The 15,042-nt window shown below is 40.6% G+C and overlaps 2 protein-coding genes across 2 annotated transcripts in view; one reads left to right on the top strand and one right to left on the bottom strand.

The window, feature by feature from the left end:
- CDC73 (cell division cycle 73) overlaps positions 1 to 15,042 on the top strand; it is a 102,247-nt gene that overhangs the window by 50,693 nt on the left and 36,512 nt on the right. The window lies entirely within an intron of this gene.
- On the bottom strand, positions 1,211 to 10,702 carry LOC115906639 (beta-1,3-galactosyltransferase 2). The gene is made up of 2 exons (XM_030953989.1): positions 10,183 to 10,702; positions 1,211 to 5,555 (listed from the first exon to the last, which is right to left on the bottom strand). Exon 2 carries the CDS (start codon positions 5,421 to 5,423, stop codon positions 4,155 to 4,157), a length of 1,269 nt encoding a protein of 422 aa, XP_030809849.1. The 5' UTR covers positions 5,424 to 5,555; positions 10,183 to 10,702; the 3' UTR covers positions 1,211 to 4,154.

Genomic DNA, 15,042 nt, shown 5'->3' with positions numbered 1-15,042 from the left:
CAGAGTGATTGTCCAATATTTGCTTATTTGTGTTACTTGACAGCAAAAGAGGGATTGAGAAATAGCATCTGAAATTGGGAAAATATGGCAACAACAAGTGATGTTTTTGCAAATCAGTTACAAGCCTGTTCTTTCCAAAAGCACAAATAGAAGAAGCAGTAGCTCCTATATTAGCATCTTCCCTTTCCCTTTCATTTCCTCCTAGGAAGTTTCCATGCATTGCAATGAGCATTCCTTCAAGGGAAAAGGTTTTCTTGCCCTGTGGGATTATGTAGGTATTTTAGATTGATGTGTGATTAGAGACTGTGTTAACATAGCAGGAAAATAAGTGGGAAGAGGGAGGCAGTCTGAAGTAATGGCCTTTAGGTGCTTCCCTCCCCTCCAGTGCCTGATTTAGCCTGAGCTTGGAGACAGTTAATGCATGTCTTAACATGTTGATATATTCTGAAAATATTTTGTAAATGAGGACTGACACGTTTAATATTACTGCACTGCAAAGAAAAGCAGATTCTAAATTGCTGTTCTAGTAAGGTTAACCTGAAAAGCAGTCTGTCTCATCTCTTCTAGATCACTGCCATCCCATAATTTAAGTTTATAAATTTAAGTGAAGATCTTAGTGGGCACTGAATTTTCTCTCAGGACAACCACTGATGCTTGGAAGTACCTTGACATGTAATTTTTAAAATTTAGAACGACTGCAAACTTTACCCATAAAAGATCTCTCAGTGACTGGGGATGGGATCAGTTCTACTACACCAGAAGCTGTAGTTGCACATTTTGCATTCTTAATTCTATTGGTGTGGGATGTGCAAATATCTCATACCACTGATTTAACTGGAGATGTGAAAGGAACAGTTCTGTTGTTCAATAACAACTTTTTTTTGGTGGGACTTCATTTTGGTCCTATAGTATCAATGTGTAAATTTTCATTAAGCTGAAAGTTAAATAAATATGGGGAAATTATGGAATTCCAATTTCTAGTTCTTGTTACCAGGCCAGCTTTTCTACGATTTTTCTGTGCCATAATAATGGTGCTGAGGATGTCACGATTTTTTTCTCCCATCATAACTTTTGAGTCATTATGACTTTTTATATTTGTTTTCAACCTGAAGCAGACATACAGAAAAGTAAAAACATTTAAAGCAAGTATTATACAAACTCTTGTACTTCTGTATTCAATGAATAGTTATATCTTTTTTTTTACTGCATTGCAGACATGTTAGAGTTTTTAGCTACAACTTTGTATGCTCTTGCTAATGAAAAATGCTTTTTTTTCTTGCTGTATGGGGAAAGGAAGTGAGAGAACTTGTCCAAGTTTTTAATGATATAATTAATTATTGCACTATTTTTAACATGAGCTGTTTTTATATTCTAGTAGAGTGAGCAAATAGCTTAAACACAAGCTAGAAAACAGTAAAACATTCAGAGAAAAGAATGTAGAGCGTTCATTCTGTAATTGCATATTTCATCATACAAATGATTCCTTTTTGTTTTTGAAAGCTTTGCAACAAACTGTGTAAGAAAACAGTACTTGGATGCAAATGTTTTTAGTAGCCTTTGACCATCTTGATAAGGATTCAAGTAAGTTTTATAGAGTAGTTTCAACTTACACCCAAACAATAATACAAATTTAAAAAATCATGTTGGACCCTTAAAAGGGCATTAAGAATGGCTTTTTATTTAGCTTTCTGGTGCTCCTCACTAGTCCTGTGAGTAGCAGGAGGTTTGGTATGCTGAACTCGTGGGCATTGTGCTGTGGTTCTGCCAAGCTCAGGCAGATCAACATCGTGTAGGAGCTCCAAAGCCCAGCACCCAAGAGGTGGTTTGGCTGCCAAACTTGATGATTCCAGTGCCAAACTATTTAAGGTTTAGTATTAACCTCTTGGACTAGACCCAGGAGCCAGAAGAGCATTTAGGACTAGCCAGAGTTGGTAAAATCAAGTGCATCACAGTGGAGCTGCAAAGTGCCAAGGGCTGGGAGCAGGCTGAAGTCCTCTCCAGGAGGCTGGAGTGTGTCCTGGGCCACTTGTGGCATTAGACATGTTCCAGAGCTCAGTCCCCTGCAGCAGCTGGCTTCCCACACTCACACTGGGGTCTGGAGCTAGCACTGCAGTGTAGAGCCTGCTCCAGTGCCCTTCAGCCAGGAGCCTTGGGCTGGGGGTGAGCAGCACATGGAGTGGGGAGACCTGCACTGGGGGCTGAGAGCACACTCCCAAACATCTGTCCAGGGCAGCTCTCTCACATGAATGCCCACAGGGATCATGTAAACTCAGTGTATGAACTTCCAATTTAGTCAGAGAAATCTCTGCAGAAGAGAGTTATTACTTTTACAGGTGTTTGTTTTCCCCAAAACCAGACATTTATATGATTTGAGGTGTGATGGAAATGCAGAAATGTACAATTAGCACACCCCAAATACAACAGAGGAAGAAATTTAGTGGAAGATCACCAAAAAAATGGTGTTGAGCAAATTCCCATCTCCACCTTCCAGAGGACCTGCTGGAATTGCTTCAGAGGTGCATCCAGTGCCTTGCAGTCTGTTCACATGTGAGAGTTGCTGCAGACAGACAGCCCAAGAGCTGCTGAGAATGGTCAGTAATATGATTTGTCTTCTCATTACAAAGGAAAAAAGCCTGCTGTGATCTCTGTACTGTGCATGAAAACCAGGCTTCAAGGACTAGGGAACACTAGAAAAACCTGGTAATGCTAAAGTTAGAAATTTCTTTCTTCCTGAGCAGCTTTCCCAGAAAAAGTAAAATCTTAAGACCATAAATATAATCAATTTTATTAAATAATAAAAGTACATCAAATATTTGTATTTTCTCCAATTAATAAGTCCCAGTCAAACAGAAAACTAATTGCAGTTTGATCATTTGCTGATGATCAGAGGTGGGTATTGCTTACCCTGGCACTGTGACAAGCAGTAATAACCTGAATTTGATACAACTCTGCTGTAACAGTTGGAAAATAAGCTTTAAAAGTTCTGTTTGTTAGAAAACTGCAAACCTGTAAATAGATTTAACCCACTTCTCACAAATGATTTTCAGTGGTACGTGTCGTGCCTTTAAATTGCTTAGGCTTTGTTCCTGCCCATCTTGCTGGCTGGAACTCTCAATCTTATTGTGACCTAGTTTTCCCCACCTATAAACTCAGGTGTGGGGCTTCATTTTCTCCAGCAGATGTGCTTTCACTTGGCTGAGCCTTGCTTTTTGTCAGACAGGAAAGAGCAAAACAACACGTTTGATTAATTTTCTCCCGCTTTGCAAAACAGGAAATTTTGTCAAGAACAGTGCAAGACTGGAACTTATGTTTTACATTTCTCATCAGCCTCTGAGTTACCTTGAAGTCATGTAGGGAAATTAATAGCAGATCCAATGAATTTGCATGAAGGTTCCAAGTGGAATGAATGTTACTTGGCACCAGATCTTAGGAGCTTGCCCTGTGACTTCTAGAGAATGAAGTAACTTTCAGTCAGCTCTTTGTGGACTGAAAGTTGCATCCAGAACACCACTTGCATTTCTGAAGGCAATGTACAAAGCAACTTTGCAACTTTGATTTCATTTATCTCTCCTTCCAAACCAAATAAGCAAACTTCTGAAAACTGCACCTACTTCAAGGGAGTACATTCTTAGTGCTTTAGAATTTATTGGTAGTGTCTTACTAAATTGTGACATTGCTAAATGTGTGGTACGTTAAAGTAGCGTATAATAATTGTCATGTGGCATTTGAAGGTAAAACTGATCTGCCCTTTGTGCAATTCCTTAGTTTTTAATTTTTTGTTTTATAGCAGTTCTGGATAATAAGAAATTACATGGAAGAGAACTAGAGCTATGAATGCACTCCTTAAAACAAAAATTTTAGTGTGGAAAATATGCTCAATTATATTTTACTGGCACATGAATCAGCAATTGTACCACCAAAGTGTGCATGCTTATTATTGCATGTTAACCACAGAAATCCTTATATACCATCTTGTCTTTTTCTTTTTCTTAATCTCAAATTTGCTGGGAAAACCTTTTGGTTATAATTTCATCATATTCAAGAGCTATAATATTTTTTTAAACTTAAAAAAATAATTTCCCTCCTGCCCTGTGTGCTGGGCTCAGAGCTGGGGCAGCTGGGTGTCCCTGTTTCTGTACACGTGCCGCGGGCCCTCAGTGCAGCCTGCGGTGGCGGAACCTGCCGGCCTTGTCTTTGGCCGCGTTGGCGCAGGCGTTGTGCTTGTTCTGCTGCAGGTGGTTCCAGTATTTGATCAGCTCGCTGGGTTGGAACTGATGGGAGGTAATTAGGTGGCTGTATTTACAGCTGGAGTAAGAAACTCGCCAGTGATTGAAGACAAACTCGTTGGGTGGGGGCATGGGGTCAATGCGCAGCTTGGCGAGGCAGATCCCCACGTAGACGTCCTCTAAGTGTAAACGTCTGATGCTTAAGGAGACCTTAAAGATTTTTTCTGCTAAGTCTCCAGAAAAAACATAACCAGTTCCAGAGCAGAATACAGGGTAACGTTCACTTGGATACAAATCAGGTGGCATATACCACTTGCTATCCTTGTTCCTGTTAGGTGCATAACCTCTCATTAAATAACCTGTAAAATATTTGTGCCTTGGAGGAAGTTCTGGTTTCAGAAGCTTGTGTATTAAATACTCAGTATTGACAAACATATCACTATCAGTTTTCATAACATATGGAACATGTGGACAGTAGGTTGCAACCCAGTTCATTCCCATCAGAGTTTTTATAGTTAAATTATAGTAGGTGTCAAAGTATTCTTGTTGAATGATGTCGTGGTACTGTCTGCTTTCCTCAAGGATGGTTCTCTGGAGGTATCCATCTACCTTGGTGCTTAAGCCCAACAAAAAAATCCGCACAATTTGGATGCCAGGTGTCAGACTCTCGTTGCCCCAGGTCTGTCGAATTGCTTGTCTAGCCTCCACCTGGCCTGGCTCTGCAGCTATGAGCAGTATTAGAAAAGGGGTTTTTTCCTGGCACTTGTCAGGCTCATTGATGACGTATCTGAAGTGATAGGAAGTTGGATACCCAGTGCCTTTCTCGTTGTAAATACTCCCATTGGCACTGAGGGTGTTTTCCAAACCGGTGACTCCCTGTGGGGACAGATCCGTGTTGTTGGGGTTGGTGACTGTCTGAGGCCGGAGTGTCTGAGGCACAGCATCTCTCCACACGTTCCTTAGAGAGCTGTGGTTGGTCTCGCTTTTTGTAGATCTAAATCCTCGGATGGTGTAAGACATGGGGTTTTCTCTGAATCCAGCCTTGCCTGGCAACCAGTCGTGGTGGTTAAAGAACAGAAACATTGCAAAAAGAAACACCAGAGAGACCAGGCCAATGAGATGGGTGCGAAACAGAGACCTTTTGGTATTCCAGGTCATCTTTGCCAAGCAGCAGTGTCGTCTTCTCCACTGAAGCATGTTGTAAGGATCCAGTGATGGGATACGAGACAATGCTCAAGGAAAAGGCTTTTCCAATTGGTTTAGAATCCACTGCTATTCTTTGGTATTCATTTTCCTTTGAGTTGAGCAATCGTCAGCAAATGGCTCACTCTGCAAAGAAAAAAAAAAAAAATCAAAAGTCTTTCATTTTACACACTCGTAATATAAACGGTTACAAATAGAAACTAGATAAAAACATTAAATTGAGTTAAATCTACTTTTTCAAAGAACAGTCCATGTCAATGGAAATAAGATTTGACTGAGGCTAAAAGCCAACCTTGTTTTATGACTTAACTCGATTTGTTAGCTTTTAAAAATGCTTTTTTGCCTGGTAAAAGTTTCGACAAACATCCTGGATACCAAAGATAAAGAGACAAAAAAAATGGATCATGTTAGCAGGAAAAAGTGTGAAGTAGATGTAAATAGCTTCATATCCATGGCTGTGAAATCCTTGTAGAGTGTTTGAGAAGGACTGAATGAGAAAGCCTTGCTGGCAGATGGAAGGTTTAATGGCATTAATTAAAATTGATTTGACATGCAGAGGCTAGGATGGCTGACAGTTTTCCAGCCCTTTTGCAGACGGCCGTGCCTGGTGGTGGGACAGACGGCGATGGCAGAGCTGTGTTAGTCACAGGACACTGCCTGGCGCATCTCCACCAGCCCCACTGTGCAAGGAAGGGCACTGAGAAGAAGATGCACCTGTCAAAATTCATTTTCAGGGTCCAGTAAGCTCACTGCACAGCCCTCAGATGCTAGTGCAGGATAACATTCCTGGTCACTTCTCAGGCACCTCTCACCTTCTACTCCGCATTGGAGGAAAACACCGAATGGAGCACTGGGCTGTGGTGCCAGGCTCAGAGGCAGCTGAATTGAAATTAAGCTCTTGATGTTTAGTAGACAGAGATCTTGGGTAGTGATCATGTTAACTGGAAATAAAACTGCTCAGGACTAAGTTTCTGGCCAACTATCTGATGATCATGATATTGGGTTGGGTTTTTTTCCCCTCTATAAAAGTGTATCTAAGTACTGCACATAGCAGTTGGAAATTTCAAGTGTTCTGACCAGCAGCTGTAGCTGTAGGAAAAAGTGCCAAAGTAGTCTGTGCTTCATTTTCTCTTAAATTTTTGTTCATATTCAGCAGCAGAGTCAATATGGCAGCTTCATGATGCTGCATATTAAAAGCTGATCACATCATCTTGTAAATGAACTTTCACTGTACAATAGCAATGCGTTTGTGATTTTCAATTTGCTCTAATTTATTCCTGGGCCCTAGGGTCTTGTATAGGAAAAAAGGATGACAGTTGAACAAGAGTCTATAGAAAATGCTGTTCCTAATAGAAATATGCGATTTATTAATTGCTTCGCTATCTTCTTAAACCAATATTTGGATTAATTTGTGCATTTAAAAACCAAGTGATATGTTACATGGGAAATTACAGGGTTTAACGCTGTAAGGGAGTAATTTAAGCTGAGATGTCAATCGAATAATAGGGTATTAAGCTGTATGTGTGTGATGCAACATTGAGTCTGCCCTGTTCACCAAAGGGAATATTTGCGTTTCGAAGGGTGGGGAGAGGGGTACACCTGGTGTTTATTTTACTCACTGCCGGGATCTTTCCCGTCACCTTCCGGAGGAGCGGCAGCTGCCTCACGGCCCGCCGCCGGCCCCTGACCCCGCCAGGGGGCGACGCTGCGCGCCTGGTGTGACGCGGCAGGCGCGCCGGGAGCCTGCGGGAGCGGCCGAAAGGCCCCGGGCGCTCCGGCTGCTTTCGTGCGTTTGCTTTTAAAATCTGATTGTCTTATTTAGCTCTTCGGGGCTGATGGCACTTCCCGGACACTCAGGTGTGTCTGTAAAAATCATAAACCCTTGTGTCTAAACTAATTGAGGAATTAACCTGACACTCCATGCTTGTGCTGCTTTACGTCGAGTATTGTCCTTATGTGAAAGAAAATAAGCCCCAAACGTGTGAGACTCGTGTTTGTGTGACCATTTGCACCCGCTTTTCCCTGCTGGAACAAAAGAAGCTTCCCCTCAGAACTCGTAATTGTTAGTTTGTCTGCAGTGTGCAGTGAGTTGTAGATGAACGCTCAGCTATTGGGGAATATCTGTGTATAAGCAAACACATGTCACTTCAAAGGGTAGCCCAGATCTCAGGGCAGTTCATTGATTGGAGGGCAGCAGTGGGAATGTTTGGTTAATTATTGTTCCATTGCATGCATTCACAGTTTAGGAAGAAAATCAAACCCAGAATTTCACCAATGTGGAGCAGCAGCTAGAACTCTGATTAATTTTGTCACACTGAATTGTTCCACTTAAAACTACAGTCATTAGATGGAAATACTTCAGCAAAAAGTGCACTGCACTACTAATCTTTGTTTAATCTAACTGAGGCAGTGTTTTGATGAGCACCTACTTAAATAAGGCAACAGGCAAAAGTGAGAATCTTAAGTTGCATAAATATTTGTGTAAACTGACAGGGGTTTGCAGGTGCTGTGTTTCCCTGATATACTGATGTCCCAGCACAGGCACTTGCAATCGCTGAAGCCTTTCTTTATTAGGCTGCAGGCTTACTTAATGCATATGAAAATAAGTTTTACAGTGAGGGACAAAACTAGAATCAGAAGACATTTTAAGAGAGTCATATTTCCTTGATATTTTTTTATCTGTCTCTGTTTGCCCTTTAAAAAGGCATTTTATGAATAGGGAAAGCACCCACATCTGTATTTCAGCTTCATAGAGCTATTGACTGGAAAAACCCAAATAACGTGGGCTCATTTTCTTTGCAGTTGTGTGTAATACATTTCAAAATATACAGTGGGGTGTTAAGCATTGAAAATACAGCAACAACAATGGCACCTTTGAAAGAAATGCTACATGCTAGGGTGTGTTGTTTAAAAATAATGTATAAAACTGTCAATAGATATTAAACCCACCATCTAGTTCTATAATAAAAATATTATTTTCTCTCATTTAATTAGGGTTAGAGCATTACTTTTTTTGCCCAAATACTTAAAATTCCATTTGACAGAATGGTTACGAGTACCAACTACTGACAATAGATAAGAAAACCTAAGTACAGCAGAGGGTCTCTAGAACACTCACCTTGTCCTCGGGGAGTGTGTTGTTGCATGTAACTGCATTTTGGAGATGTTATTTGTGATAAAATGCTGCTTCATTTTTGGCACCTGGCAGTGCAGTCACTGATACATTATCAAATGCCAAATACATAAACTGTGAATGCCTCTTGAATTTTTATTTGTGGTCTGTGCTCTGCTGGTGTTTTGGTTCCTGGTACTTGCAGTTCTGCTCTATAATTACAGCTTTGAAAATTGAAGCATTCGACTTCCTATTCACACATCTTGGATTTTCATATTTTGATTAGCTGTGTGGGCAAACTCTTAAATTAGAGGGAAGAGTTCAAAAGGCAGCCAGAGTCTGTATTCTGATGAACAGCAGTTGCATATTGGGCCTCATTTAATGTGCCTGGCTTCCCTTACGAGCTCCATTAATCTTCTCCACAAAACAGTATTTGGGATAAGGTTTGATGTGCAGCTTTTAAATGCCTGATACCAACGTCTTACATTAGCCAGGTGTGCTTCTTCTGGAGTGTTGCCTAAAGATACATTTTTTTGTTGTTGTTTTAAAAGTTCTCTCAAGTGACTTTATATTTTAAATGTCTTAAAACTGATTTGAAACCAGTGTCTGATGTATGCTGCATGCCTTGGTTTGTGAACTCCTTCCAGCTGCAGTTGTTTTGTTTCATGTTGGCATTGCCTCGGGCAAAGAAAGCACATTTATATTGACATGAAATGATTTATTATAGCTTATTGGAAGATTCTGCAGATAAGCACTTTCTTTATGTGGTGTATTGAATTGCTATAGATTTAGGTCTTAAATTTGTATTGCAAATATTCACCTTTTCTTTTGTCACTGGTGACAAAGTATTTAAATTTCAACAAAAAATCGGAATGAATGGCAATTAGATGGAATGTCATTTTACGATCCAAGTTAAACAGTCAGTGTTTTCATATTAAACAGAAATTGCAGTGATGGCAGGAGATAAGTTACGTGCTTACCATTTTGAGTGTGTAGTGTTTGAAGGTTTCCTTTTGGGATGTCAGAGAGCCTGATGTTACTTGTAAATCGTGGTGCCTGATTGCACTGCTGATGGTTTAAATCATGCCCAGTCTTTTGCATGCTCCCAATTTCTGCTTGGCTGGTAGTGCCCTTGTGACATTTTGCTTGTGTTTGGGGGGCAGAAAAGCAAGTGTAAAAAGGGCTGAGGGGACTTCTAAGATAATGTCTTTTGACTGTGGTCTGTTTTGATGGTTCAGTGCTCTCGATATGTCACATTATGGCCATTTTACCATGCTTTAAGATTACTTCAGATTAGGATTAATTCTGACCTAGTTCGAGAGGATTTCTAACTGGTTTTTCTGTATTGGAGGGGTTTGAGTTTTTAATTTCTCAGTTAAAAGCAATCATTACGGGAACTCCATTATCCCTTTAATCCTTCCTCTCCAGCCACAGCAGCCTTGGCAGACTGTGAGCACCGCATTTAGTCAGTGGAAGGGAGTGACATTGTGCTGGGGGAGAGCAAAACCTGCTAGAATTCTTTCTCCCTGCTCTGAGACCCTGTTATCTCAGGGCTCTGCAAATTAGGAACGATCATTATCTGGAACGGTCGAAAAGGTAACAGACAAGCGAATGAATATCACACACAAGGGTTTGACATACCTTCCTTGGTCAGGCCATTTATGGTGCAGGATTATACCCACAGAAAATAGTTTGGGCACGCCATCACTTCAGCAAAAAAGATGCTCTCGACCATGCGCACATCCCCCAGCAGCAGCAGCCCTGCTTCCTGCGCCCGCCGCGCTCGGGATCCGCTCTGTCCATCTGTCTGTCCGTGGCCGTGTTACCTTCCTGGCTGGCCGGCGGCGTCCTTGGCTCGGGGCTCTCTGTTCATGCTGCAGACAAAGGAGCCGAGGCTGCTCTCACAGCTGCTGCCTCGCGGCTCGGACAATGCAGGGCTGTGCTCTGCTCTCCCCAGGATCCATATTCCTGCTGGAAATGTTCGCGGGGAGTGCCTCAGTTGGCTTCAGTAATAGGATCTCCCTCTGCTCCTTCCTTCATTGTTGCTAGGCAGTAATAGAAATGGTTTGGAGTTGTTTTAACCCAGAATTGTGGTGTATAAAATCCATTCCGTAGTTCTTGAGCTGCTGCACAGGCAGGCAGCAGTTTAAATGTGGGCTTTGACAGATGCTGTCTTCTGACAGAGCAGAATTTAACGTCACTGCTTGGCTGAATCCCACGTGATTGTTTGCATTCATTTTGACTAAATCCGAAGGCAGACAGGAAGCTTTACAGGCTCTTGCTCTTATTTGATAAATGATACATACTTAGTTCGTGCACAGTGATAGGTGAATAGTATAAAAATTGTATGATCATTAAGTGAAAAATTGAGGGTTTTTACAGATTGTTTTCACTTTTCCTTGACGCTGCAATTTAGATTCTCTGGGAGATTTTTAATCCTAGATGTTGTAGTCCCGTATTCCAAAAGCTGTTCTGCAGTGCAAGGGAATTATAAGCATTTAAATGCTGAAGCTTGATTTAACCCATTTGTCTCTCTGGGAGTACAAATGGTCTCTGCCTTCATGCCAAAGAAAAGATAGAAGTGCCTTTCTTTGCTCATGTTTCCTTTACACATTCTTACTCTTTAAAAGCTGCTTTTTGTTATCTGAGGTTATTCAGTTAGGCTGATCAACACTGATTTATAAGCACATGCTGTTAAGCTGCCTCTCTGCTGTTAATAGCTTTCTGCTATGGTCTGGCATTGCAAAGGCAGGGGCACTTCATTTCAATTATTGATGAACCTAAAATGTCTTTTGTCTGTTACAGACATACCTATGTCATGAAATTTTTCTTTTTGGTCCTAAGGAAACCTGTGTTTCTTTCATTTCTCTCCTTTCAATGACTGACCCTTCTGTGCTGAAGGATCTCATTATATTTACTATATAAATAAAATACCATAATACCTGAGAAAATAGAGACCTAGCAGCATACTTACCCAGGTATTTATTAGTCACTGTCTTTGCCCACTCTGTTTTGAAAAGCTAATGACTGGCTCTTCAGACCTTTTTTTGACAAGGAGTAAAGAAACTGTGACTTATCTGGTGTGTCTGATTCCTAGTGCTGGGGGTGGGCATGTCCCTAACTGGGAAATAAGGCTTCCCCAGGCAGTCAGTGTGTTTTATTATTCTAGATGCATAATATGATAGTTTACTAGAAACATAATCAGATTTAGATCCTCCTAACTAAATCATCTATGTACACTAACTTTCTCTATTAATTTAGTCTTGTTTGTAATGCGTGAGTTTCCTAACCTCATAACGATTTCCACAAATCCTTTGATCCTATCTGAGGACATTTTAGGATCATGAGCATATTTCCTAAATAGTAATTATAAATATTAAGTGTGTATCAGTAAAGACTTTCTATCTCCTCCGGTCTAAACAAATCAGTGTTTAAAAAATGGAGGGGAGGGGTCAGTGTGGGGGTAGAGCATGAGAAGAGGTCCTGTGTGCAGCACCACTTACTGCTCTGGGAGCTTGATGAATAATTGAGAATCAGTGCATTGAGATGTTCCATATGTCCCCAGATGACTCCATTTCCCACCTAGACACACAAAGCTTTCTGCTGCCCTGTGTAATATCCAGAATTTGGTGTAGTCTGTTGCTGGAGCGCACAAACATGTGAGAGCATGGCCAGGAGTCGTCCCAGTTTGCTGCACTCTGGGCTAGGGGTAGGAAACCAGGTGGGTTATTCATGTGGTCAGTGCACCCAGGCAGAAGGAAGGAATGCTTTTGTCAAACACAAACATGTAAATCTGCCTCTGAATTTGCAATTTTCAGACAAGACTAATTTCCCTTGTATTTGGGAAACAAGTTCAGATCTCAACAGAATGGTTACTAAAATCTGTGCTGTTTCAATTTAATTTATTTGCTACTGCTTCACTGGTTCCTAAAGCTTGGGACCTATTGGAAGGGGGAGAGCTGTTTTTATTTTTCTATAAATGCTCATTAGTAAACATTAAAGGTACAAAAAATCCCAAGGACTGTTTTTCTAAAGAGAATCCTTTTTAAAGTAAATTTAGAAGGGAACAGACATCAGCGCTGGCTTTTAATTAAATGGCCATATCCCTTGTGTGTAGCCTGTAAAGTTCAGGCAGAGCTGTTGTCTGTTGGTATGTGTAAAAATTGTCATCTTGCCTTGTGAACAAATTGAGTATTGAATTCTTAAATATTAATGACCAATTTCTTTTGTTCATTCTATTTTTTTTTCAAATAAAGTATGAGCATGAGTTTGCATATTTGCTCATCTTACAGAAAAGTAAGAAAAAACTTTAATTTTTGTACTACTTTCCATCTGGGAGTGACTGGTTAGAGTAGAAGTTTTGGGAACAATTTCCTTTTCATTTATAGCACTTTGTTCTTTGCTACTTTCCTAGGATACTGTGCATTTGTGGGTATTTCAGGAGGGCAGGTCTTGCTTTGGACTGGGAATAGGAGCTGCAGGTTTTGCTAATCTTGCTGGGCTGGAGGTTGGAATGAGCTTTATTTCAGCCCAGTCTCAGCACGAAGGGTCAGTTGACTGCTTGTTCTCCATGCAGGGAGTAGTGTGTTCTGTAATGTTACTATGGTTACATCCCAAATTAGAAGCTGCACTGTTAGTGCTTGAAAGGCTGCCACCTATTAAGGCTCCAAGGAGTAAGTGAAGATGTAGAGCCTGTGTGAGGAGCAGGCAGAGTTACTGTGACCAGGAACTGGAGTGCTCAGCGAGTCCTGCACACAGCCCAGGAGGGAGAGCAGAGGGCTGCTCACAATGCCCTGTGCGCCTGACCACTTGGAACTGAGCAAAATGTACCAACGCAAAACAAACTTGTGGTGGTTTGGAGTGTTCTCTTCAAAAAACTTAACAAACTCTTTATGTGTCATTTTTAGAGGGTATTAGCACAGCTTTGTCTAACTGTTTTTATAATAGAGCCATTCACTAAAGTTCTGTCTTGACAGCATTAGCAGAAATTCCTCAAACTAATTTGGATTAATTGCAGTAGTCAGGCATGTACTGCTTGGCAACTTCTGCCCCTTGAGAGTTGAAATACTTAGGCCATGGGTGACCTATCACTATTCCCATGTGGATTGTGCATTCTGGATACTCCATGTGCAAAGTTCATTTTATCATAGTAAAATGGAATATTATATCAACTGTAATGCGTTGAAAACCTTTCAAGGGACAGTTCAGAATGATTAGTGGCAACATTTTCAAGGTTGGTTATTCTTGTTTTTAAGCTTTATTTTTACCTCCTGGAAATGTGTTAATACAGAGTGTCATAAATGCTTAGTTTTAATTTTCCATGGTGAGAATTATTATGTATATGGCCAGTGGCTGTTCTGCTCTTTTCTTCAAAAGTAATACTTCTCCAGTAAGTTCACCTAAAGTGGAGACAGGGTTGGCAAATACTTGGAATTTGCTTGGCTGCTTTGAGATCCCAATGTGTTTCTTAGCTATCCCAGACGTGTTTGTAAGTGAAGGAAAAATAGCAATCTAGAAATGACCACAAGTGTCAGTATTGCCTGCCTTATTTTGCTTAGTAGATTTTTGCCATTGCTTAGCTGGTAGTGAAACCAGCTTTTACATTTGGTGCATTTTTTATAAATGGCCAAGATTTTGCTCTCTGTTTTAATAATACCCGAGGCATAAACTTGGTGATTTCATTAACTACTGAGTGTCATAACTTTAGAACCTGAATGCAACAATACAGATCAATCTGTAGAACTAGAAAAAGTTCCCAGTTATTACAGAACATGGATCAGGTTTTATTCAGTTGATCTTTATGTTTTAGTCCATAAGGAACATAAGCATGTCCCCAACTTCACAAAGTTGTGAGAGGGGGGAAAAATCCAAGTGATGTTTTCAAGTCAGAAGGGTGTTTCTTGGGAAGCATTTCAGGGAGATGTTCTATAATTTTAAAGCTTGTATTTTTTTGTTGAGTAAACTGATGTTCTAGTGTCCAGCTAGAATTCATTCTGTTCTCCTATCACAGCTTCCTTAGAGGATCACAGGTTTGGAGTGATTCAAAATTCATTTAAAAAGCCAAAGTACAAAATATAAAGTTTTGGTCTGCTTTGATTCAGTTCTGGTTTTGTGTATTATGCAAATGTATATGGACTACTTTCCAGATGTGTTTCTGTCCTAAATATTGTGTTGTTTGCTTTGTCATATCTTTTCTTTCTTCTGTATTCTGATTTTTGGTATCTTCCCCTAGGTGTTGCATGCAGTTATTGCTGATCTCAAGTGCTAAATGCAGATTTTATTCTTCCAGAGGTTGGACAAGATAATTTCATTTGTATTGTGCAGGATTTTTGGTTTTGTGGTTCTCCCCTGATGAACTGACAAGCCAGTGCCAGCAGTAATATTTTCTGCCTGTCACAAGTGTTGCTTTTGCATTCTGTGGAGAGCAGGGACTTTATGAAGCTTTGATTCAGCACAGTAGGGAGAGGAGGCCAAGCAGCTGAAGTACCAAAATTCACAGGC

This window comes from Camarhynchus parvulus, chromosome 8, assembly GCF_901933205.1.
Source record: "Camarhynchus parvulus chromosome 8, STF_HiC, whole genome shotgun sequence".
In the NCBI taxonomy this organism is placed as follows: Eukaryota; Metazoa; Chordata; class Aves; order Passeriformes; family Thraupidae; genus Camarhynchus; species Camarhynchus parvulus.
The sequence above is the reverse complement of the archived record's forward strand: the minus strand, read 5'-3'. Positions and strand labels throughout refer to the sequence as shown.